This window comes from Neovison vison, chromosome 6, assembly GCF_020171115.1.
Source record: "Neovison vison isolate M4711 chromosome 6, ASM_NN_V1, whole genome shotgun sequence".
Classification (NCBI taxonomy): Eukaryota; Metazoa; Chordata; class Mammalia; order Carnivora; family Mustelidae; genus Neogale; species Neogale vison.
Window position 1 is genome coordinate 206440547 of NC_058096.1, and position 24485 is coordinate 206465031.

The 24485-nt window shown below is 49.6% G+C and overlaps 1 protein-coding gene across 4 annotated transcripts; it reads left to right on the top strand.

Annotated features, from left to right (window-relative positions):
- The first annotated feature begins 757 nt into the window (after positions 1 to 757).
- Positions 758 to 24411, top strand: SHISA5 (shisa family member 5). Of its 4 annotated transcripts, XR_006385136.1 has the most exons (7): positions 758 to 927; positions 3146 to 3302; positions 16929 to 17012; positions 23627 to 23745; positions 23901 to 24113; positions 24228 to 24360; positions 24399 to 24411. XR_006385136.1 is itself a non-coding variant. In XM_044253635.1 (6 exons), exons 1-6 carry the CDS (start codon positions 858 to 860, stop codon positions 24305 to 24307), a joined length of 723 nt encoding a protein of 240 aa, XP_044109570.1. In that variant the 5' UTR covers positions 758 to 857; the 3' UTR covers positions 24308 to 24390. The 4 variants fall into 4 exon arrangements, 3 of the variants coding, with proteins under 3 accessions (XP_044109570.1, XP_044109571.1, XP_044109572.1); XM_044253635.1 differs by lacking the exon at positions 24399 to 24411 and having other exon boundaries at positions 24228 to 24390; XM_044253636.1 differs by lacking the exon at positions 24399 to 24411 and having other exon boundaries at positions 758 to 924; positions 24228 to 24390.
- The last annotated feature ends 74 nt before the right edge of the window (positions 24412 to 24485 follow it).

Consider the following 24485-nt stretch of genomic DNA (forward strand, 5'->3'; position numbering starts at 1 on the left):
ATCTGGAACAGAGTCGTGGCAGGGCTCCTTCTGCATTTCCTTGGCTCTGCCCAGACCCCTGACCACAGTGAAAGGCAGGGTCAGGGGTAGCTACTGCCCCATCTCAAGGAGTCTTGTGTGAGCACATGGTCCTGGAACAGAAAGGAGGCCAGCCAGACTCCCCTGAGCCAGGAGGTGCCTGGAAGTTGCCTGTTCCCATCCTCAGAACAGCTCATCTGAACCGGGCATGCCCTGAGATGGGGGGATGAGCCTGCCTGGGCTGGGGCGTAGGATGACTGTAGGGATAGAGAGGTCAACCCAGTGGATGGAGCCTCCTCAGAGTCTTTGATTAGCATTTATTGAGTGCCTACTGTGTGCTTAGGTCTGCTCTGGACCCTCTTCTCATCACCTCACCTGGTCCCCGGCTCCCGGTGAGTCCCGAGTGAGGATCCACCTGTGTCCCGCCTCCCAAGTGTTAGGATGCAGATTTCCCCCTTCCCAGGAGATCCCCTCCGGGCCAAGGGCTGGGAACTGGGGCGCGGGGGAGGAAGGGGGCTGAAATTATCCCGGGCACAGAAGGCGACGTCGGGGGGGGGGGGGGTGAGGGGGTGGGGCAGGCCCCGCCACCTCCTGAAGGAGCTGGAGTTTCCGCGTGGCCCCTGGACGTGGGCCTGGCCCGGAGGCTGGGAGGGGCGTCCGCTCCCCCTCCCTGGCCTCGCTCTCCTCCCCTCCGCTCCCTCCTCCGGGCGGGGTTCCCGGAACAGGCCGCCAAGGGCGGGGCGAGGAAGCGGTGGCCGTACGGGTAGCTGAGGCTGCCGCCGCACCTCAACCCCTCCTGCTTCTGTCCGTCTGTCCTTCTGTCCGTCCGCCGCCCCGCCATGGCTGCGCGGGTCCCCGCGCTCCGGATCCTACTGCTGCTGCTTCTGCTGCTCCCGCCGCCTCCAGGTGGTGAGCCTTGGGGGTGGGGGCAGTTTGTCCCGGGCAGGGACCGTGTGTCCCAGTGTATCTGGGAGGGGGGGCTGCCCCGTTCCTGCGTCCCTAGAGTGCACCCAGGCAGCACCGGGATCCCCACAGTGTCCCCCACCCCCCAGTAACCCCGAGGCAGTTAGCCAGACCCCCAGGACCTGACCTCAGCTCCCCTCCGTGTCTGAACGGACCCTAGGAAGTTGCCACCATTGTTGTGCCCTGGGTGACGGTGGCAGTGGTGGGGTCTGTGTTCCCTCAGATGTTCGGAAGGATTGGGTCCCCAGGGGCTGGGGTGGGAGTCCCTGCCTGGTCTTAGCCTAGGGTGGTGGTGGAAGGGAGGCCTGGCCCCCTCCATCAGAGGCCTTCCCTTCAGCTCTGTGTTCTGGCTGGACTCCCCCACCCGCTGCTCCCATGGCCCTTGTGTTCCTGGAGAGGACTGAGGCTGGCCTCCCGGGTTGGAGGAAACACCACTGCGTGTGTTGATGGTACACTGATGATTCACAGACGGAGGAGGCCAGGCTGGGGGCCATTTCGGGGTAGGAATTGGAACAGCCCCTTGCCCAGCCGGCGGAAGCCGAGTGATCCCTCTGGGGTGAGCGGTTTCCTCAAGGAAAAAGGCTTTATTTCCTGGGGGAGCTGAGATGAATCTGCGGACCCGGGCTGGGAAAGTGAGAAGGTAGTTCCATGGTCCCTGGTCCCTGGTCCAGTAAGTTCTGGCAAGTCTCAACCAGCCTGTCTGGGGCCCAGAAGAGCCTTTGTGTCCTGGGCTCTTGGCCCAAGCAAGTGGTGTGTGTATGTCTTTGTCCCCAGCTTAGAGGCCGAAAGGACCCTGCTGGAGGTGGGGGTCACCAGAGTTTCCGGTAGCGTTGGCCAGGCTGACATACTTACTGTTGGATGGAAAGCTGGTTAGGGGAAGCCTGGGAGTGGTCAGGTCCTCTGCGCCTCCAGCTTTGCCCAGAGCAGGGTTCTGCCTGAACCTGCCAAGAACAGAGCACCCCTCCCCCGTTCCCCACCCCTTTCTAGTTATCTCTTCTCAAGGAGGTCACTCAGTGCCTCTGTCTTTGGGCCTCGCTCTGTATGTGATGCATTGACCAGGCTGGATCTCCAGACATGGCACGCCGCCCTGGGGCTCTGGCCAGTCTGGGTCTCGAGAGTCCAGGTGCTGGGCTGGGATGTTTTCTAGGCGACATAGCCATACTTCAGGGTTTATCATTAGACCTGTCCCCAGGCACCATAATCATCTGGGTCTTGCTGGACTGGGTGTTCTGTTCGGGGTCTGCCCAGGCACAGTCTGGGACCGCCCCCCTCCTGCTGGTGGGCACTAGAGCTCTGCTCATGTGGTCTAAGGGTGCATGGGAACATTTGGTTATAGCATCTTCCTGGAAGCTGGCAAGCCTGTGGTCTCCCAAAGTCTTGGGTCATTTCCCACACTGGTCAGCCAGGTCCTCTCGGCATGACCTGGAATACTGGAACTCTGTCCTTACCCCAGCCTGTGGGAAGGTCCTTGGATCCCTACTCTGGCTGAGAGCCTTGTAATGGTTCTGGGGCTTGAAGTGGGGCCACTGCCTTGGAACCCTGGCCACCAGTTGCGTAAACATTTTCTGGGCATCTGCGCTTCATGGACTTTTCTGGGCTAAGCGCTTCATGGACATATATGGTGGGTATGACCATGGCCCATGGCGAGCCTGGTGTGAGGGTGTGGTCTGTGCGCGCCAGGCCCCTGCAGTCCTGTGTCTAGCAGAGACTGAGGATGCTGTGACTGAGTGATGAGGAGAGGAAGTTAGGGGCTGAGTGTGGATAGAGCTGGAAAGTTGGGGTGACCATCAAAGCCCTTGGCAGTCCAGCCTGTGCTTTGTGGACCCTGGACTTGATTCTGAGGCAGTGGGGACCTGGTCCACGAGCAGGAAGTGGCCCCACCGAACTCCCACTTAGGAAGGCCAGTCTCCTGCAGAAGCCAAGTGGCGGGTGGGGGAGAAAGGGAGCCTGGTTAGCTGCCTCTGCTGTGGGACAGGGGAGAGGGCAAGGCAGATGGGGGCTGTGGCTAGAGGTGGCCAGTGACTGGGGTGGCTCAAAGGCCCCCCAGATGCTTGTGCCTGCTAGCGGTGCTGGGGAAGGGGCTCCGTCGAGAGCCATGGCCGAGATCTGGCGTGACGCCTGGCCCTGTGGCCTCCCGATGAACAAGGGTGCTTCTCCGCTCCAGCCCACAGTGAGGTGTGTGTGGCTTCCCGTGGACACAACTTCTTCCCAGAGTCCTGTCCTGATTTCTGCTGCGGCAACTGTTACAACCAATACTGCTGCTCCGACGAGCTGAAGAAATTTGTGGGGAATGAGGAAAGCTGCGCAGAGCCCAAGGCCAGGTGGGTGCACAGTGATCGCAGGGTGGGAGGGCTGAGTCTGCACCCAGCAGGAGTGTGCATGAAAGAGAAGTTAGCTCTGCCCCCGGCCTCTCAGGCTCCGCAAGGTGGTAGAGCACTGGACCAGGGATGGGGGGTGAGGGTGTGGAGACCCTGTTCTGGGCTGACCCCCCCCCCCAAGAGCTTACTCAGTTAGTCCCCTACCCCTCTCTCCCCAACCCTCGAGGGCCCCGGCTCACCCAGCTCCCTCAGTCTTGGGCTGAGTGGTGGGGAGGGGCAGGGAGAGGTAAAGAGAGATTTTTTTTAAAGATTTATTTATTTATTTGTTTATTTAACAGGGAGAGAGAGAGAGAGAGAGAGAGAGAGAGATATCACAAGTAGGCAGAGGCAGGCAGAGAGAGAGAGGTTTCCCAGGGCTGGTGGCCTCAGCCGGCCCTGTGGCTCGCCCCTGGGTATGCACCTGGACCAACAAGGTGCACCCCTTGGTGTGAGTCTACCCTATAGCAAAGCATGCACCTGCCTGGGGAAGTATGTGACTCGCAAAGGTCTCCCTTTGCCACATCGGGGTTTCTTTTGTGTTTGATCATAGGGATAGAGAGGGTGGAGGGGGTCCAGCTTCTCTGCTCGTGACAGGTGATCATCACTGGTCTGGACAAGACCAGCCCATGCCGTCCTATATATTTAATCTCACATATCCCTTCCATTTCCCTCTCACCCCATAAGCAACCAGTCTGTATGTCATTTTCACTGTTTGTGATTGATTGATTGATTGATTGATTTTTAAGTTAAAGTTTTTTAAACTCTGCACCCAACCTAGGGCTCAAACTCACTACCCCAAGATCTAGAGTTATGTGGTCTACTGATGGAGTTATTTTGTGTTTTGGAAAGTCTACATTGTTTTGTGGATGCAAGGAACACCCTTACTTTTTGCATTTGGCTCAGGGTTTATAAGAACCAGTCATACTGCACTGTGTGCATCTGGCCTGTGTCCACCCCTGTGGTGTTATTCTCTGGGGTGTATTAAGCTTGCTGTCATAGATGATTGCTATAAGCATCTTCCTCTTTTTTATGGAACCATGTGAGAATTTCTTGAAAGTGTACATGGGAGCAAATTGCCAGGAGAGTGAGATGTATGTAGGACTTCTAAGGTGTTCTTGGGAATGGCAGCCCCAGGCTACATACAAGCCTACCTAGATTCCTGATGGATCGGAGTCCTCCCTTTCACTGGAAGTGAACACCTTTTGGTGTCCTTACATTTCTACATGCGTCTTTTAAAGAAAATCCATTCCAGTAATTTTTTTTAAATACACGAGCATTTCATTTAAATTTAATGTAATAATTGGTGTCCTGGGATTTTATTTGCCATCTTATTTTGCGCTTTTTATTACTCTCTTCTATTCTCTATTTCTTTCTTCTTCTCTTACCATATTGTTTTGCTTTGTTCTTACTCCATTTTTTCTTCTTCTATTCTTTACTTCTTTTACCTTCTTTATTCCTTTATTCCTTTTTCTTGCCTTGTCGCACAGGCTGGGACTTCCAGTGCAATGTTGAATAGAAGTGGTGAGAGCAGATCTCTCTGTCTGGGTCTCAATTTTAGGGAGAAAATATACAGGATTAGGTATGATGCTAGCTATAGCTTTTTCATTGGTGGCCTCTATCAGATTGAGGAAGTTGCCTTCTATTTCTAGTTTGCTTGGACTTGAAGGGATCTTAAATTTTGTCAAATAGTTTCCCTGCATCTGTATTTTTTTTACATAATTAATCTTTTTTTTTTTTTTAAAGATTTTATTTATTTATTTGACAGAGAGAGCTCACAAGTAGACGGAGAGGCAGGCAGAGAGAGAGAGAGAGAGAGAGAGGGAAGCAGGCCCCCTGCTGAGCAGAGAGCCCGATGCGGGACTTGATCCCAGGACCCTGAGATCATGACCTGAGCTGAAGGCAGCGGCTTAACCCACTGAGCCACCCAGGCACCCCATAATTAATCTTTTTGATGGTACTGTAAGTAGTGTAGTTTAGAATTCTTGTTATTTATTGATATAAAGGCAATACATTTTTATAAATTGACCTTGTATCCAGAGACTTTACTAAATTTATGTATTAACTTGAGTGATCTTTAATAAAAACTTCTTAAGAATTTTCTACAGAAATGGTTACGTCATGTGTAATTAATGTTTTATTTCTTCCATTCTAATTCTTATACTTTTAATTAATTTTTCTTGCTTTATTGCACTGGCTAGGATATCTAGTGCAGTGTTGATTGGAAGTGATGATAGGTAGCATTCTTGTCTCAGGGGAAGGCTTTCATCATTTCATGATTAAAAATAATTAAATAAAATCTTTTAAAAAAAGAGGGGAGGCACCTGGGTGGCTCAGTTGATTAAGCTGCTGCCTTCGGCTCAGGTTGTGATCCCAGAGTCCCAGGATCGAGTCCTGCATTGGGCTCCCAGCTCCATGGGGAGTCTGCTTCTCCCTCTGACCTTCTCCCCTCTCGTGCTCTTTCTCACTCTCTCTCTCCAATAAATAAATAAAATCTTTAAAAAAAGTAATGTTTACTGTAGTTTTTTTTTTTAATACCTTTTATTAGACTAAGGAAAGATTTTATTTATTTGACAGGCAGTGAGAGAGGGAACATAAGCAGAGGGAGTGGGAGAGGGAGAAGCAGGCTTCCTCCCGAGCAGGGAGCCCAATGTGGGGCTGGATCCCAGAACCCTGGGATATGACATGAGCCGAAGGCAGATGCTTCATGGCTGAGCCACCCAGGTACCCGGTTTTTGCTAATTTTTTTTTTTAATTTTTTATTTATTTATTTATCAGAGAGAGAGAGGGAGAGAGCACAGGCAGACAGAATGGCAGGCAGAGGAAGAGGGAGAAGCAGGCTCCCTGCTGAGCAAGGAGCCCGATGTGGGACTCGATCCCAGGATGCTGGGCTCATGACCTGAGCCGAAGGCAGCTGCTTAACCAACTGAGCCACCCAGGCGTCCCCGGTTTCTGCTAATCTGATAGTGATACTAAGAACTCTTTTTTTTTTTTTTAATAAATCCTTGGTGCCCTTTAAAGATTTACTTATTTATTGTGAGAGAGAGACAGAAAGTGTGTGTGCATGAGTGGTGGGGAGGGGCAGGGAGAGGTAAAGAGAGAATTTTTTTTAAAGATTTATTTATTTATTTAACAGAGAGAGAGAGAGAGAGAGAGATCACAAGTAGGCAGAGGCAGGCAGAGAGAGAGAGGGGGAAGCAGGCTTCCCGCCAAGCAGAGAGCCCGATGTGGGGCTCGATCCCAGGACCCTGAGATCATGACTTGAGCTGAAGGCAGAGGCTTAACCCACTGAGCCACCCAGGCACCCCAACGAGAGAATTTTTTTTTTTTAATATTTTATTTATTTATTTGAGAGAGAGAGACAGTGAGAGAGAGCATGAGCGAGGAGAAGGTCAGAGAGCGAAGCAGACTCCCCATGGAGCTGGGAGCCTGATGCGGGACTCGATCCCAGGACTCCAGGATCACGCCCTGAGCTGAAGGCAGTCGTCCAACCAACTGAGCCACCCAGGCGTCCCCCAACGAGAGAATTTTTAAAAAAACATTTTACTTATTTATTTGACAGAGAGAGTGAGATCACAAGTAGGCAGAGAGGCAGACAGAGAGAAGGGGGAAGCAGGCTACCTGCTGAGCAGAGAGCCAGACACGGGGCTTGATCTCAGTACCCTGAGATCATGACCCAAGCCGAAGGCAGAGGCTTAACCCACTGAGCCACCCAGGTGCCCCTAAAGAGAGAATCTTAAGCAAACTCCCTGCTGAGTGCAGAGCCTGACTCAGGGCTTGATCTCAGGACCCCAAAGTCATGACCTGACCCGAAATCAAGAGTCGGGCACTTAACTGACTGAGCCACCCAGGTGCCTCTCCTTGGTGCCTCTTATTTTTTTAGAATTTTTAAAAGATTTAATTAATTTATTTGACAGAGAGAGTGAGAGAGCACAAGCAAGGGGAGCAGCAGAAGGAGAGGGAGAAGCAGGCTCCCTGCTGACCAGGGAGCCCAATGTGGGACTGTGGGACTCCATCCCAGGACCCTGGGATCATGACATGCGCTGAAGGCAGATACTTAACCATCTGAGCCCAGGCGCCCCACCTTGGTGCCTTTTAAAAGAAACATATTTCTGGGGCTCCTGGCTGGCTCAGTCGGAGGAGCATAGGACTCTTGATCTTGGGTTCGAGTTCAAACCCCATATTGGGGATAGAGATTACTTAAATAAATAAAATTTTAAATGGAACGTATTTTTTTTGGGTAAATATCTAGGAGTCAGATTGCCGAGTCATTGGGTACACGTGTTCAGCTTTGGCAGATACACCCAGTTTTCTTTTTTCTTTTAATTTTTTTTTTTTTTTTTTTGACAGAGATCAAAAGTTAGCAGAGAGACAAGGCAGAGAGAGAGGGGGAAGCAGGCTCCCTGCTGAGCAGAGAGCCCAATGTGGGGCTCGATCCCAGGACCCTGAGATCATGACCTGAGCCGAAGGCAGAGGCTTAACCCACTGAGCCACCCAGGCACCCCTACCCCCAGTTTTCTAGCATTGTTGTTGTAGCATACGCTCTTACCAGCCATGTACAAGAGTTCCAGTTTGCTGTGCCTCCTCTGAAAACTTGGCATTGTAAATCAGTTTTTAAAAATTGAGGTATAATTACATGTAATAAAATGCACAAGTCTTAATGTTTCAGTTTGATCAGTTTTAATAAATGCATATTTCTCACCTGTAGTACCTCAGTCAAGATCTAGATCATTTCTATTTCCTAGAAGGTTTTAATTTTAGTAATTTTGGTGAATGTGTGGTAAGACTTCATTGTGTTGTTTTCTTTTTTCTTTCTTTTTTTTTAAAGACTTTTTTTTTTTTTTTAAGATTTTATTTATTTATTTGACAGACAGAGATCACAAGCAGGCAGAAAGGCAGGCAGAGAGAGAGAGAGAGAGGAGGAAGCAGGCTCCCCATGGAACAGAGAGCCTGATGCGGGTTCAATCCCTCGACCCTGGGATCATGACCTGAGCCCAAGGCAGTTGCTTAACCAACTGAGCCACCCAGGCGCCCCTGTGTTGTTTTCTTTTAAGATTTAAGTGTTTTGAAATTTATTGAGATTCATTTTATGACCCAGCATATACTATACCTTGGTAAATGTTTCATATGAACTTGAAAAATGGTATATTCTGCAGTTGTTGGGTGTAGTTCTTTTAGAAGTGTCAGTTAGGTCAAGTTGGTTGATAATAGTGTTTAGATCTTTTCTGTCCTTGTGGGCTTTGTCTGCTTGTTTTATTGATTACTGAGAGACCACAGATATGTTCATTCTTCTTTTAGTTCTGTCAATATTTGCTTTGTGAATTCTGATGCTTTGTTATTCAGTGCATACATATTTAGGATTGGTTTGACTTTCTTTTTTCTTTTCTTTTCTTTTTTTTTTTTTTTAAGATTTTATTTATTTGACAGAGAGAGAGATCACAAGTAGGCAGAGAGGCAGGCAGAGAGAGAGGAGGAAGCAAGCTCCCCGCTGAGCAGAGAGCCCCATATGGAACTCTATCCCAGGACCCCGAGATCATGACCTGAGCCGAAGGCAGAGGCTTAACCTATTGAGCCACCCAGGCGCAATGACTTTCTGATGAAGTGTTCATTTTATCATGTGCAATGTCCCTCTTTATTTCTTGTAATACTATTGTAAACCTTAAAGACAGTTAAGTATTTTAATTGGTTTTGACAGTGAATATTTATTTACATTTATTCATATCTCTGTCTTCTCTGCTGCTTCTTCTTGCTTCCTACATCTTTAAGCCTCGGCTGAGATCGGGTTCCTTCTACATCTCATGCAGGTATGCTGGTGTCATATTTTCTGTTTTTGTTTCTCTGAAAATGTCTTTATTTCACCTGCGTTCTTAAAGGATATTTTTCCTGGTTATAGATTTCTAGGTTGGCAATTGTCAACTTCTCTCAGCACTTTAAAGCTTTCATTCCATTGTCTTTTCTTTTCTATTTACTTATTTTTTTGTAATCTCTACACCCAGTGTGGGGTTTGAATTTATGACCTTGAGTTGCTTTTCTGCCTGAGCCAGCCAGGCGTCTCATTCCATTCCATTGTCTTCTGATTTCTGTTGTTTCTGTGGAGAAACCAGTTGACAGATTAATTATTGCTCCTTTGCAAGCAACATGTTTTTTTCTGACTACCTTTTTTTTTTAAATTTAAAAAATATAATTTTTAAAAAAATTTAAAAATTTTTTTAGGTTTTTTTTTTTTTTTTGGTTTGTTTATTTATTTGACAGACAAAGATACAAGTAGGCAGAGAGAGGCAGGCAGAGAGAGAGGGGAAAGCAGGCTCCCCGATGAGCAGAGAGCCCGATGCGGAGCTCCATCCTAGGACCCTGAGATCATGACCTGAGCTGAAAGCAGAGGCTTAAACACTGTGCCACCCGGGCACACCCTGACTACCTTCTTTTTAAACTTTTTATTTTTTAAAGATTTTATTTATTTATTTGTTTGAGAGAGAAAGAGAGAGAGCGTGTTCGCATGTGTGTGTGTGAGCCAGGGGAGGTTCTGAGAGAGAAAGAGAGTGAATCTCAAGCAGACTCCTCATAGAGTGGGGAGACTTATGTGGGGCTCGATCCCACTACCCTGAGATCATGACCTAAACTGAAATCAGGAGTCAGATGCTCAACTGACTGAGCCACTGAGGTACGCCTTTGACGACTTTTAAAATTTTTCTTTGTATTTGGTTTTCAGCAGTTTTGCTGTGATGTTCCTGGGTGTGGCTTTGTGGTGGTTGGGGTTCACAGTACTTCTTTTTTTTTTTTTTTTTAAGATTTTATTCATTTATTTGACAGACAGAGATCACAAGCAGGCAGAGAGGCAGGCAGAGAGAGAGGAGGAAGCAGGGTCCCCGCTGAGCAGAGAGCCTGATGCGGAGCTCAATCCTAGGACCCTGGGATCATGACCTGAGCTGAAAGCAGAGGCTTTAACCCACTGAGCCACCAAGGTGCTCCCCCCCCCTTTTTTAAAGACTTTTTTCTTTATTTATTTGACAGACAGAGATTACAAGTAGGCAGAGAGTCAGGCAGAGAGAGAGGGGGGAAGCAGGTTCCCCGCTGAAGCAGGCTCCCCAGAGAGCCTGATGTGGGGCTCGATCCTAGGACGCTGAGATCATGACCCAAGCTGAAGGCAGAGGCTCAACCCACTGAGCCACACGGGTGCCCCCACACTACTTCTTGAATTGTTACTTTTTTCTTCAGTTTTGAAAAATTGGCAGCCGTATCTCTTTAAAGATTGCTTCTGCTCCATTTTCTTACTCTTTTCCTTTTAGGACCCTAATTACACATATGTAAGACCTCTTGTAAACCTCTTATATTTCTTTTTCTTTTTCTTTTATTTTATTTTAGTAAAAGATTTTTACTTATTTATTTATTTATTTGAGAGAGAGACAGTGACAGAGAGCATGAGTGAGGAGAAGGTCAGAGGGAGAAGCAGACTCCCCGAGGAGCTGGGAGCCTGACGTGGGACTTGATCCTGGAACTCCGGGATCATGACCTGAGCCGAAGGCAGTTGTCCAACCAACTGAGCCACCCAGGTGTCCCCCTCTTATATTTCATATCTTGCCCACCATCTTCTGTCTTTACATTTACTGTCTTTTTGTGTCTCTGAGCTTCAGTCTACGTGTATTAGACCTATTCTCCAGTTTATGAATTGTATCTTCAGCTGTGTCTAATAAATTATGAATTTGTAGTATTGCTTTTTAGTTCTAGAATTTTTGTTTCTTCTTTTATATTTCATGTTCTCCTGAAGTGCTCAATTTTTTCTTTGATAACCTTGAACTGTGTATGTGGTGGTGTTTAATGTCAGTGGCTTTGCTATTTGAGGCCCCGTGGGTACTTCTGTGGTCAGTTACCTGTGGTCACTTGTGTTGTATTCATGCTGTCTTGTGTCTTCATGTTTCTGAAACTTTTTGATAGTGTGCCTGATGTCACATTTACAAAATTGATTGTAGAAATTTGGAGCCCAGGACTTATTCCAGGGAGAATTTGTGTTGCTTTTGCCAAGGTCACAGCACTCTTAAGGTGGCTCAGTCGGTTAGGCCTCTGCCTTCAGCTCATGTCATGATCCCAAAGTCCTGGGATGGAGCAGGCTCCTTGCTCAGGGGGGATCCTACTTTCCCTCTGCCTGCCACTCCCCTCGCTTGTGCTCTCTCTCTCTCTCTGACAAATACATAAAATCTTTAAAAAAAACCATGTTGGCCTAAATGCAGACAGAGACAGAGGATTAGAAACTGAGCTGTCTACTCAGTTCCTCCCTTCTTCTCGGGGTGTCAGGACACAGCTTTTTGAGGTCTCATCCTAAGTGAGTGGGAATCACTGGGGCCTGCCCACCTGGTGGACTCTGGGTCTAATCTCTATTACCTGAGACCTTCAGAGAACAGGGCCTCAGGTGCCAGCCTTACTTCCATGGATCTTTCTAGCCTCCCACACACCAGCTTGGTTTCCTTTGCTCTGTTATTGCTCACCAAAGCCTACACAATGATTTTTTTTTTTTTTTTTTTACTTTTATTTAAGACTTTTCTGTACCCGACGTGGGGTTTGAACCCATGACCCTGAGATCAAGAGTTGCATGCTTTTCCAAACTGAGCCAGCCAGATGCCCCTGCACACTGGTTATTTATTTATTTATTTTTAAAGATGTTATTTGTTTATTTGACAGAGAGAGAGAGACAGTGAGAGCGGGAACACAAGCAAGGGAGTGGAAGAGGGAGAAGCAGGCTTCCCGCAGAGCAGGGAGCCTGATGTGGATCTCCCTCTCAGGTCCCTGGGATCATGACCTGAGCCAAAGGCAAACTCTTAACAACTGAGCCACCCAGGCGTCCTGCACACTGGTTTTTAAAAAATGTTTTCTCCTCAGCTTTACTTTTCCTTCAAGTTTAGGATATAATTGTTCCTAATGCTTTTTAATTTATTTTGTTTTACATTTAATTTTGGAAATTTTCAATATATACAAAAGCAGAGAGAATAATATAACTGTACATATCCATCACCTGCTTCCATAGTCACCAACACTCTGACACTGTTATTCCATATACCTCCCCCCCTTTTTTTCTGATCACTTTAAAACAAAATAAAAATTAAAACATCATAAATATTTCTCCCAGGGACGCCTGGATGGCTCAGACGGTTGAGTGTCCAACTCTGGATTTTGGCTCAGGTCATGATCTGGGTCCAGGGATCCAGCCCTGAGTTGGGCTCTGCACTTAGTGGGGAAGCTGCTTGAGATTCTCCCTCCCTATGCTCCTACCCCTGCACACTCGTGCTCTCTCTCTCTCTCTCTCTCAAATAAATAAATAAGTAAGTAATTAAATAAATAAATAAGTCTTTTAAAAAATGTCTCCTTAAATGTTAGTTTTGTTTTTTTTTTTTAAAGATTTTATTTATTTATTTGACAGACAGAGATCACAAGCAGGCAGAGAGGCAGGCATAGAGAGAGGAGGAAGCAGGGTCCCCGCTGAGCAGAGAGCCCGATGTGGGGCTCGATCCCAGGACCCTGGGATCATGACCCAAGCCAAAAGCAGAGGTCCACTGAGCCACCCAGGTGCCCCTTAAATGTTAGTTTTCATCTGTACGAACAAGTCCTTTGTAAAGAGTTCTTTGTAAAGAAATATACAAGTTCTTTATAAATAAATATAACCATGATTATATTTGGCATAATTAACAGTGACTCATTAATAATTTTCAATGCCAGTCTGTCTTTAGCTGTCGCCACTTGTTCCAAAGTGCCTTCTCACGGGTGGCTTGTTCCAATCAGAATCCAAAGAAGGTTATTATTGTTATTATTCTTAAATTGAAGTATAATTGAATACAATATTTTGCTAGTTTCAGGTATACATCATAGTGATTCAGTATTTTCAAATGTTACAAAATGATCCCCACGATCAGTGTAGTTACCATCTGTCACCATACAAAGTTACTGCAGTATTATTGCCTGTGTTCGCTGTTACGTACATTACATCCCTGTGGCTTATTTATTTTATGACCGCAGATTTGTACCTCTTAATCCCCTTTGCCTCTTTCACCCACCCAGCCCCCAGCTGGCCCTCCCTCTGTAACCACATCTTTGTTTCCTGTATTGATGAGTCTCTCTGTTTTGGTTTGTTGTTTGCTAAATTCCACACAGAAGGGAAATCATATGGTATTTCTTTCTCTGTCTCATTTCAATTAGCATCATACCCTTTGGCTCCATCCATGTTGTGGAAAATGGCAAGATTTCTTTCTTTTTTTGTGGCTGAGTAATATTCTGTTGTGTGTGTATGTCTCCCATCTTCATTTTCCACTAATCTACCAATCAACACCTAGATCGCTTCCATTTCCTGACTATTATAGACAACTCTGCAATGAACATAGGGGTGTACGTATCTTTTCAAATTGGCGTTTTCGTTTTCTTCAGATAAATACCCAGACGTGGAATTGGTTATGTACGAATTATGTAGTATTTCTGTTTGTAACCAGTTAGGGGGAACCTCCATGCTGTTTCCCCACAGTGTCTGCACCAGTTCGAATTCCTATTAACAGTGCATCCAGGATCCTCTTTTTCCACATGCTCCACAGTACGTGTTGTACTTTGTCTTTTTGATACTAGCCAATGAAGTTATAATTTTTTTTTTCATTTTTCAAAAGTTTCTTTATTTTAAAGTGAGAGAGGAGAGGGCGGTGGGAGGGGGCAGAGGGAAAGGGGGGAGAGTCTCAAGCAGACTCTGCAGCGAGCATGGAGCCTCTGTGGGGCTTGAACCCATGACCCTGAGATCACGAACTGAGCCAAAACCAAGAATCAGATGCTCAACAGCTGTGCCAACCAGGCATCCCTGAAGTTACTACTTTTTTTTTTTTTTTTTTTTGGAAGAGGGAAACAATTTTTTTTAAAGCTTTTATTCATCTGTTTCTTGGAGAGAGAATCCACAAGCAGGGGAAGCAGCAGGCAGATGGAGAGGGAGAAGCAGACTCCTTGCTGAGCATGGAGCCCAATGTGGGCTCCATCCCAGGACCCCGGGATCATGACCTGAGCCAAAGGCCAACGCTCAGTTGCTCAATTGACTGAGCCATCCACCTGCCCCTGAAGTTATTACTTTTAAAGTCTTTGTTGTACCTGTAGTTCTTTTCTCTTTTTTATTATGCATTTTTTTCTTTTTTTTTCTTCTCTCCTTGATGAGTCTTGCCAACTTTGGATTTTTAAATCTTTTGTATTTTTTTTGGTGGTGGTTGTTCTTTTTTATTTTTGTGCTTTATTTTATTAAATCCCTTTATTATCCCTTTATTAATCCCTTCCTTATTTGGGGGATTGGCTCTATTAGTTTTCCCTCACCTTCTTGAGTTTAACATTTTACTTTTAAAGATAAATAAATTTCTGGGGCAGCTGGGGGGCTCAGTCGCTTGAACATCTGACTCTTGATTTCAGTTTGGCTCATGGTCTCAGGGCCCGTGAGATCGAGCCCCGCATCAAACTCTGTGCTCTGGGAGGAGTCAGCTTGAGATTCTTTCCCTCTCCCTCTGCCTTTCCTCCTGCTTATATACTTTCTTTCTCTCTGTGAGATAAATCAATCTAAAAGAAAAAAAAGATAATTTCCCTCTAATAACTGCATTAGCTGTGTTTTTTACCTGTTTTATTTTAACCTGTTGTATTTTTGTAATCCAATTTTACTAATTTCTCTCTCTCTCTCTAAGATTTTATTTATTTATTTGTGAGAGAGAGAGAGAGAGAACGAGAGGGGAATGGGTCAGAGGGAGAATCAGACTCCCTGCTGAGCAGGGAGCCCAGTGCCCAGGCTCGATCCTGGGACTCTGGATCACGACCCGAGCTGAATGTAGTCACCTAACCAACTGAGCCACCCAAGCGCCCAGTTTTATTAATTTTTAATTTCTTTTTCTTTTACTTGGCACAATTTTATTTATTTTTTTCTTCCAAATTTGTATTTAAATTTTGGTTAGTTGACATATAGCATAATACTGGTTTCATGAGTAGAATTTAGTGATTCATTACTTACAAACAGCACCCAGGGCTCATCATAAAAAGTGCCCTCCTTGGGGTGCCTGGGTGGCTCAATCATTAAGCATCTGCCTTTGACTCAGGTCATAATCCTGGGATTCTGGGATCAAGCCCCATATCGGGCTCCCTACTCAGCGCAAAGCCTGCTTCTCCCTCTCCCACTCCCCCTGCTTGTGTTTCCTCTCTCGCTATCTCTCTGCCGAGTAAATAAATAAATAAATATTTTTAAAAAGTGCCCTCCTTAATGCCCATCACCCATCTAGCCCACCCCCCAGCCATCTCCCTCCATTAACCCTCAGTTTGTTCTCTGTAGTTAAGAGTCTCTTATGGTTTACCTCCCCCTCTCTCCTTCTCTCTTGCTTTTCCCTTCTCACACGTTCTTCTGTTTTGTTTCCTAAAATCCACATATGAGTGAAATCATGTGATATTTGTCTTTCTCTGACTGACTTATTTCACTTAGCATAATACATTAGCTCCATCCACATCATTGCAAATGGTAAGATTTCATTCTTTTTGATGGCTGAGTAATATTCTGTTGTTTAGATATGCTGCATCTTTTTTTTTTTAAGATTTTATTTATTTATTTGATAGAGAGAGAGAGAGCACAAGTAGGCAGAGAGATAGGCAGAGAAAGAGGGGGAAGCAGGCTCCCTGCTGAGCAGAGAGCCTGATGCAGGGCTCTATCCCAGGACCCTGAGATCATGACCTGAGCCCAAAGCAGACGCTTAACCCACTGAGCTACCCAGGCGCCCCTACATCTTTTTTTCTTAAGATTTTATTTTTTTATATTTTTGTTTGAGAACGAGAGAGAGAGTGTGTGTGCGCTCACATGCACAAGTGTGGGGGAGGGGCAAAGAGAGAGAGAGAAGCTGGCTCCCTGCTGAGCAGGAAGCCCTACTCAGGGCTCCATCCCAGGACCCTGAGATCATGACCTGAGCTAAAAGCAGACGCTTAACCAATGGCACACCCCTGGTGCCCTGATATACCACATTGTTTTTATCCATTCATCAGTCAGTGGACACTTGGGCTCTTTCCACAATTTAGCTATTGTTGATAATGCTGCTGTAAACATCAGGGTGCATGTGCCCCTTTGAATCTGTATTTTTGTATTACATATTTCTTAATTTACTTTATAATTTCTTATTAAGGCACATTATTTTTGCATTATTTTTGTTGCCTTTTTTTTTTTTTTGGTAGCGTGTTAGTTTCTCAAGGTGTGAGTTATGTTCAGTATTTCTTTTTTCATTTCTTCGCACAGTAGTCTTCCTTTGCTGATTTCTAACTTCATGGCACTGTGGTTGGAGAAGATAGCTTTGTGTGGTGCCCTTCTTTTCAGATCGATGGAGCCTCTTTTTGTAGCCTTATATGTAGTGTCTACTGGAGAATGTTCTGGGTACACCTGAGAGGAGTGTGTGGCATTATAGCCTGAGATCCTGGGGAGTGTGATATTCCTCCTCAGGAGGCCTTGAGGAGTCTTCTGTGGCCCGTACAGGATTGGTTCTTGTGCATTTTGTGCGTGTGCTGAGGTAGTGTTTGTTCCTGGTGTGCTGGGTGGGGCTTGGGTGTGTCAATCATGAAGCTTTCTCTTTTCAGTGTGTCTGCGGGTACAGAGCCCCTGGAGCAGCTGGGCTCGGCACTGAGGTTCCGTTCCAGCTTGGACAGCGACCCCATGTCAGGGTAAGTAAAACCTGCAGGCAGGGTCCATCTTCCTGGTGGAGGTGACAAGGGTCTCAGTGGGCTAGAGTGAGGGCTGTGGGTACTGGGATGCCACAGAGGCATTGTAGTGGGGCCCCAGAGTAGCTGACCAACAGGTTCCTTGATCCTTAGGTTGGAAAGTCAAGTCCTCATCATTGTGGACTGGGGATGGGGGGCCGTGGTTGACAGTTGAAAGGCCAAGTGTAGGGGGTCGTATTGACCTAGGTGATGGGGTGGGCACTGGTGACTGATGGGGAACGAGCGGTGGTGTGGAGGTGATGGGGTTGATGGTGGTGACGGTGATGGTGTGATGGGGACAGTGACAGGGAGTTGGTGATGGTGACAGGGTGATGGTGGTGACGGTGACAGTGATGGTGTAATGGTGACAGTGACAGGGCAACGGTGACAGTGGTGGGGTGATGGTGGTGACAGTGATGGGGCGATGGTGACAGTGATGCGGTGATGGTGAGAGTGACAGGGGAGATGGTGGTGACAGGGATGGGGAGATGGCAGTGACAGGGACGGTGGGACCGTGGTGATGGGGATGGGATGATGGTCGTGATGGGTGACGGTGATGATGCCGGCAGGGTGATGGTGGTGACCACGACAGGGCGATGGTGGGTCAGGTGGTAAAGACGCTGGGATACTGATACGCCTGGTCCCTGTGTCAGGGCCTGTGAGCCATGGTTGCTGTGTCAGGGCCCTTCTGTCAGGGGCCAAGGAACAAGGCTGTCTCCCAAACCTCAGTTCCCTTGGCCAGGTTCCTGCTCTGTCTTGTTGCCACCGACGGGTGTTGTGACCCACCCTTCACGTGGGCGGAGCCAGCGTGCAGCCACGTGTATATTTTCCTGGTGGGGTCTGTTCCATGGGCTGCCTGCCTCGGCCCTGGTGGGTCTAGAAGCCCCCCTCAGGAGATCTGCACAGGCCTGGCCGCCCCTTGGGAGGAAGGCCCTTGGGGCTCCGGGCCCGCATGGGGGTCCAGGTATGCACCTGCCCTTTCTGCCCTGCGGTCCTGGGTGGGTGCAGGGTCCCACTGGCCACAGTGGAATCAGGACAGGGCTCCTGAGACGGGGGAGGGAAGAGGTACAGCCTGTGGGCCCTCTTCAGAGGCCAAGGCCTGGCCTTGGCCCTCTGGTCTGCGGGTGGGTCCTTTGCCCTTGGCTGATGGGAGAATGACACCCTGATGAGCCCCTTCCTCCGCATGCAGGGGGCGCCCTTCCTTGGCTGAGTCCCCGAACTGTGGGCTTTCTGACAGCCCCATAGGACCTCCTGCTGTCCAGCCAGCATGGGCCTGGGGCAGCCCGGGAGTGGGCCTTGTCCTGAGGACAGTGGAGTGTTCTGGGCAGTGCTGGTCTGAGCAGTGTTTAGGAAGGAGACCATTCTGGCTGCTCCAGGGCGGATGAGGCTGGGAGGGGGTGGCGGCCATGGCTTCCCAGTCCCAGGTGTTGGGAGGCTGGAGGGAGACTGGGCTTGGTGCAGGGAGGTGAGTGCCTGGCCTCTGCCCTGGTGATGGGGACCGGAGGTCCAGGCCTGTGAGAGGAATTGGGACCAGGAGGGGGGCCAGGGTGAGGGGCTCAGGTTGGGTGGCAGGAGTGTGCTGAGGACTGAATCTGAGGGTCAGCAGCATTTGAAGAAGGGCCTCGGGAGATGCAGAGAGGGAGGGTTTAGAGAAGCAGAAGGAAAGAGGAAGATGCGTGGGCTGTGGGCTGTTGAGGAATGTGGACTCCCTACCACAGAGGCCATGGCACCCTTGGCAGGAGTCGTTCAGTGCAGTGGACTGAAGAGTGAGCTGGAAACGTGTAGGGTGAAGTGAGTGTGGAGGCTTCAGGGAGCCACTGGGCTGTGAACTCCAGACCGGAGTTGGAGGAGGAGTCAGAGTGAGGAAGGGCTTCTTGGGTGCTGGTAGAGACTTGAGCTCAGAGAGGGGACAGAGGGGACATTGCAGAACCAGGTCCCCGAGGGGCACGGGAGGAGAGGCTGCCCGGGCTGGTGGCTGCAGCGAGGTGACTGGGTGTGAGCACAGGAGCACCTGTTCCTGCCCGAGGTGTGCGCACAGAACAGGGGCTGGTGGGAGGTGTGCACGCGCCTGTGTGTGCGGGGGGTGCCTGTTGCCTCCCGCCCGGCTGTCCTTCCCATTGGGGAGCCTGGGTGACGGCAGTCGTGCTACCCCATCTCTCCCTCCCTGCCTTCTGGCCAGCGCCCCTGTGTCTCGCTCAGCACCTTATACAGGTTTAGGGCTTGGGAAGCAGCCAGAAGGGCAGGCTCACCAATGACACATCTGTGTGCTGCCCTGTTGGCCCAGGGCACTGTTTCTCTGCTGGAGTGTTGGCTCTGTGGTGGGGTTCATCCCCTGCTGCCCAGGCCATGGCTGGAGCTCCAGGAAAGCTTCAGTGGGGGCAGAAAACCCCCCCACATCTCCCTCTGTGGGTAACTCTTTGGGTTCTGCAAGAATGAGGCCCCAGGTCAGAGCACAGGGACCCAGAGGAGGTCTCCTCTGCCTGTCACAGCCTCCATGGGTGGTGTCTTCCCTCCACGTGGGCTCTCTGCTCCCTAGATGTGGCCGTATTGCCTATGGGCCTGAGGTTGGCCCAGGTCTTCTGTAGCCTGCTCCCCAACTTGGGCGGGTGGCCCCATCCTACCCTGTTGAATGGTCAGTGTCTGTGTCCACTCTTGGCTTGTATGCTCCCCATGTGTATACAGGGTCCTCGGTCCCTGTCATGGTTCTTTTGGACCCTAATATCATTCTCCTTTCTGGTTCCTTGCTACTTCTGGGATGGACGTGTGTTTCAGCATCTGAGTGGTAGAATGCATGGCTGCAGGCCCCAGTTAGGTGGCTGCTGGCCCTGACTGCTGTGAATGACGGTGTGGGAGAAAGGCATGCAGGTCCCTTAGGTGCGGTGGGGCTGTGGTACACCTGTCCCAGCTCTCCCAGCATCCTTTGTGCTGCTGTCACACCCACGGGGGCATGGCCGGTCCACCGCCTTGCCAGCATGATGGTGAAAGTGCTGTTGTCCCCGCTCCAGAGAGGGTCTTCATCAGTCCCTAAAGAGGAGTCTTTAGCCTTCTAGAACCACGCCCTTCAGTCCTGTACACTCTCTGCTTGGGCTGTTTCTGCTTTTTGAACTTGGCCTTTGGACTGTCTGATCTGGGAGGTGGCACCAATGTTGGGAAGCCCATTCCTTCCTCTCAGAGGTATGGTTCCACTAGAACTGTGGCCTGGGTACCATAGGCCCCTACCACACTCTGGAACCACCCCTCAAATATTACCCATCCTCAGAGCATCATGCCTGGCCTCCCTACTAGGTGCTGCCCATGGGGTCTCTGTGTGAATTTTTCATCCATCAAATCCCTATTGAACACACATAGTGTGCTCGGTGCTGGAGATAGAGCGATGGCCCAAAGCAGGTTCAGTCTGTGCCTCTGTGAATCCACAGGCTGGAGGCAAGATGCACGTTAATCAGTGCTCACAGAGTATATGTTTGTAAACTGAGGGAGACAGGGATTTAGTTCCATCAGAGCATTTATTTATCAAGGAGCCTGAACTTATCTGGATGGTCAGGGAAGATGTCCCCAAGGAAGTGGTATTTTGAGCTGAGTTCTAAAGGGTGAACAGGAATGAATTACATGGAGGGCAGACCAGGCAGGAGGAACTATATATGCAAAGGTCCTGAGGTCAGATTATAGCATGGTGCTTTGAAAAACTGGAAGGAAGGTGATGTGGCCAGAGCACAGAGAACAAGGTGAGGTGGGAGTTCCAGACCACACAAGTTTTTTTTTTTTATTTTTAATTTAATTTTTTTAAAGATCTTATTTATCCATTTGACAGACAGAGATTACAGTAGGCAGAGAGACAGGCAGAAAGAGAGGGGGAAGCAGGCTCCCCACTGAGCAGAGAGCATATATATGTGGGGCTCGATCCCAGGACCCTAAGACCATGACCCGAGCCGAAGGCAGAGGCTTTAACCCACTGAGCCACCCAGGCGCCCCCACAAGTTTTATTTTAATAGACTTTGTTAACTAAAGATATTTTTTAAATTTTGATTTTATTTTTAAAAATTCATTTAGTTAACATATATTATTGGTTTCAGAGATAGAGGTCAGTGATTTATCAGTTTTATATAATATTTGTTAACTAAAGATTAAAATTTGTCTTATTTTAAGTTTTACTGTCTGGTGAGGCAAATCATAGATTATTTTTCTTTTATTTTCAACTATCATATATATGTATGTGTGTATATATATGCATATATATATGTATATATATATGCACCCACACACAGAAAATTACACATAGATACATAAAGGGTTTTTTTTTTTAGGACTTAAAACAATTTTTAAGTAATCTCTACACCCAATGTGGGGCTTGAATTCACAACCCTGAGATCAAGAGTCGCATGCTTCACCGACTGAGCCAGCCAGGTTCCCCAGATACACAGTTTAACAAGTAAATTATAAATCAAATTCCTGTAAATCTCAAGAGGTACGGGAGCCATAGAAGGCTTTTGAGCAGGGTGACATGATCAGACTAGGCAGATTGGCCAAAGGCACTTGAAGAGGCTTCTGCGTCGTCCTTCTGAGGCAGGCTAGTGGTTTGGAGCACGCGCTGGTGGGAGAGGGGAAGCTGAGGGGACTCATGTGTCATTCCAGGGGTCCCCAGGGCTGCTGGTGGACCTAGATGGCTGAAGGTGCCCATGAAGGAGGACAGCTGCAACAGGGCTGGCCAGCTGAGCAGGAGTGTGGCTCGGTCCCCCACACCTCGGATCCAGGGCAGCATCTGGGCAGGAAGGTGGATAGCCATGGTGTGAGGCCAGACCAGGTCAGGGCAGACAAGGCCGGGACAGGGGCCACTTTGGGAGGACCGCTGGACAGCCTTGGCTTCCCTTCCTGCTCCGGGCCTCCCTGGCACCGCTGGGCTTTGCTGTGTCTTTAAGGGCTCTGCACTGACGTCAGAGATAGGGGAGGGCCAAGACTTGCTTTCCTTTCCTCGAAAGGGGAGGAGTTTGGAACTGAGTGGCCCACGATGGAAATAGGGGAAGTCCAGGGCTGCTGGAAGCCCGCGAGTGAAGGCGGAGGCTAACATGGGGTGAGCTTGGGCGCCATAGTGTGTGTGTGTGTGTGTGTGTGTGTGTGTCCCCGTGTCCCCATTCCTTGGGGGCAGCAGCGGGTCTGGGAGGTGCTTGAGTCCCGGGCGGGTGACGCGCAGTGATCAGTGGTTTCTGGTTTGTGAATGTGGTTGTGTATTTTGGAATCCTCAGTGTGAAAAGTCTGTCACTAGCCTGTCCCTGGGCTGTGTGGGGCCCTGCTGAGATGGTGCTGCCCCACTGGAATGTGAGGGGAAGCCCCTCCACCCAGGGCTGGGGTGGGGTGGAGTGGGGTACACCCCTCCCCTTCCCCCAGGGCCTGCCGTGAGGAGGCTCCACGCCCAACGTGGGTGGGGCTTGAACTCACGACCCAGATCTAGAGTGGTCTGCTCTACCAGCTGAGCCAGTCAGGTGCCCCTCCTTCCACGTTTGAATATTCTAGGTGCCGTCATCAAACTTGTGCCTTTTCTTAGGGTTTGGTCCCTGGCAATAGAAGAGGAGAGCAAGGGACTCCATCTGCCCTTGAAAGTCAATGTTGGTGAACTCCCTGTCCAGGGCCTGCCCTTTCTTTTTCTTTTTTTTTTTTTTTAAACTATTTACTTATGAGTGAGAGTGAGAGCATAAGCAGGGAAAGGGGCAGAGGGAGATGCAGGCTCCCCGGGCTGAGAAGGAGCCTCATGCGGGGCTCTATTCCAGAACCCTGGGACCATGACCCGAACCAAGGGTAGAGACTTAACCCACTGAGCCACCCAAGCACCCCTGGGTCTGCCTTTTCTTAAAGCCCCTCTAATCTGCTATGGTCCTCGCTGAGGGGCTGGCATCAGGCAGGGAGGCCTCCTCTTCCAGAAGGCAAGCTTAGCTCTAGCACGCCCATATCAGCCACCTGGCTCTGCTTACCCACTTGGCCTCCTGGTCAGAGCGTGGGAGCCCAGGATGTATGCGAACTCCTGGTACGGTGCTGGGCACCCAGTGGGTTCCCTGTCACTCCGGGGGGCCTGTAGCCCCTCTCTGGGGCCAGTGGCAGGGCTGTGTTCCCTGTGTGCCTCTCCTCACTGTTCTGGGCACACTGGTCTCTGCTCTCCTGGGATTTCTCTCCCACCTCTGTCCCTTGTGCTTCCATTCTTCCTCAGCGTCTGCCCCCTGCACTGAAGTGTGGGCTCCCAGGGGCCGTGAGCTAGTCGGTGTCGCCCCCAGGGACTGGCTTAAGCAACGTGCCCGAGGACCTGCTGCTGAGTGGTTGGGGTGAACAAGATGGGTGTGTGATCGGGAGCCCCTCGAAGAGGTGGGACACAAGAGGGGTAGACGCTGGGTGAGGTGCTTTATACTCACGAAACAACCCCCTTTTACACTGAGGAAATGGTCGGAAGGAGGTTCAAGTTGCCCCACCTGGAAGTTGCCCTGTGTGGCCCAGAGTCTCCTCTGGCAAGAAGGGTGCCCCTGGGAATGGTGGGGTGTGGATGGCTAGGGCAGGGCTGGGGCGAGAGAGGCCCTGGGTCACGGCTGGCTCTTTGGCAGGTTTGGGGCAACGGTAGCCATCGGTCTGACCATCTTCGTGCTCACTGTTGTCACCGTCATCATCTGCTTCACCTGTTCCTGCTGCTCTCTCTATAAGATGTGCCGCCGGCCTCCGCGTCGTAAGCACGCCCACCCCCTCCCTAGACCCCCCCAACCCCGGGACCCTGGGTGCGCAGGTGCAGAGCCCAGGGGCAGGGGGTGTTGCTGACCAGGGCTCTGGCTTGGCTAAGCTGGAGTGACGGGGGCTTGGTCCTGACTGGGATTCTCTTTGCAGCGGTGGTCACCACCACCACGGCCACGACGGTGGTGCACACCCCTTACCCTCAACCTCCAAGTGTGCCCCCCAGCTACCCAGGACCGACGTACCAGGGCTACCACCCCATGCCCCCACAGCCAGGGATGCCAGCAGCACCTTACCCGACACAGTACCCCCCGCCTTACCCTGCCCAGCCTATGGGCCCCCCAGCATACCACGAGACACTGGCTGGTGAGTACCACTGCCAACGCCAACCCTGCCTGGCCCCCCACATCTCCTGCCACTGTCCCCTCGTGCTGCAGTCCTCCAGGTGCACAACCAACCGGTATCCTCTTCTGTTTTCAGGAGGTGCGGCCATGCCCTACCCTGCCAGCCAGCCTCCTTACAACCCGGCCTACATGGACCCACCGAAGGCAGTTCCCTGAACATGTCCCTGCTTCTCTGGCTGCTCCTTGTGTGTGTGTGTGTGTGTGTGTGTGTGTGTGTGAGAGAGAGAGAGAGAGAGAGAGAGAGAAGGAGAGAGAGAGAGAGAAGATGGGTATGGAGGCACGGTCTTTTTCTCCCCATGCGTGGTGTTTGTGTGCCGTTTGTACACGAAGCTTC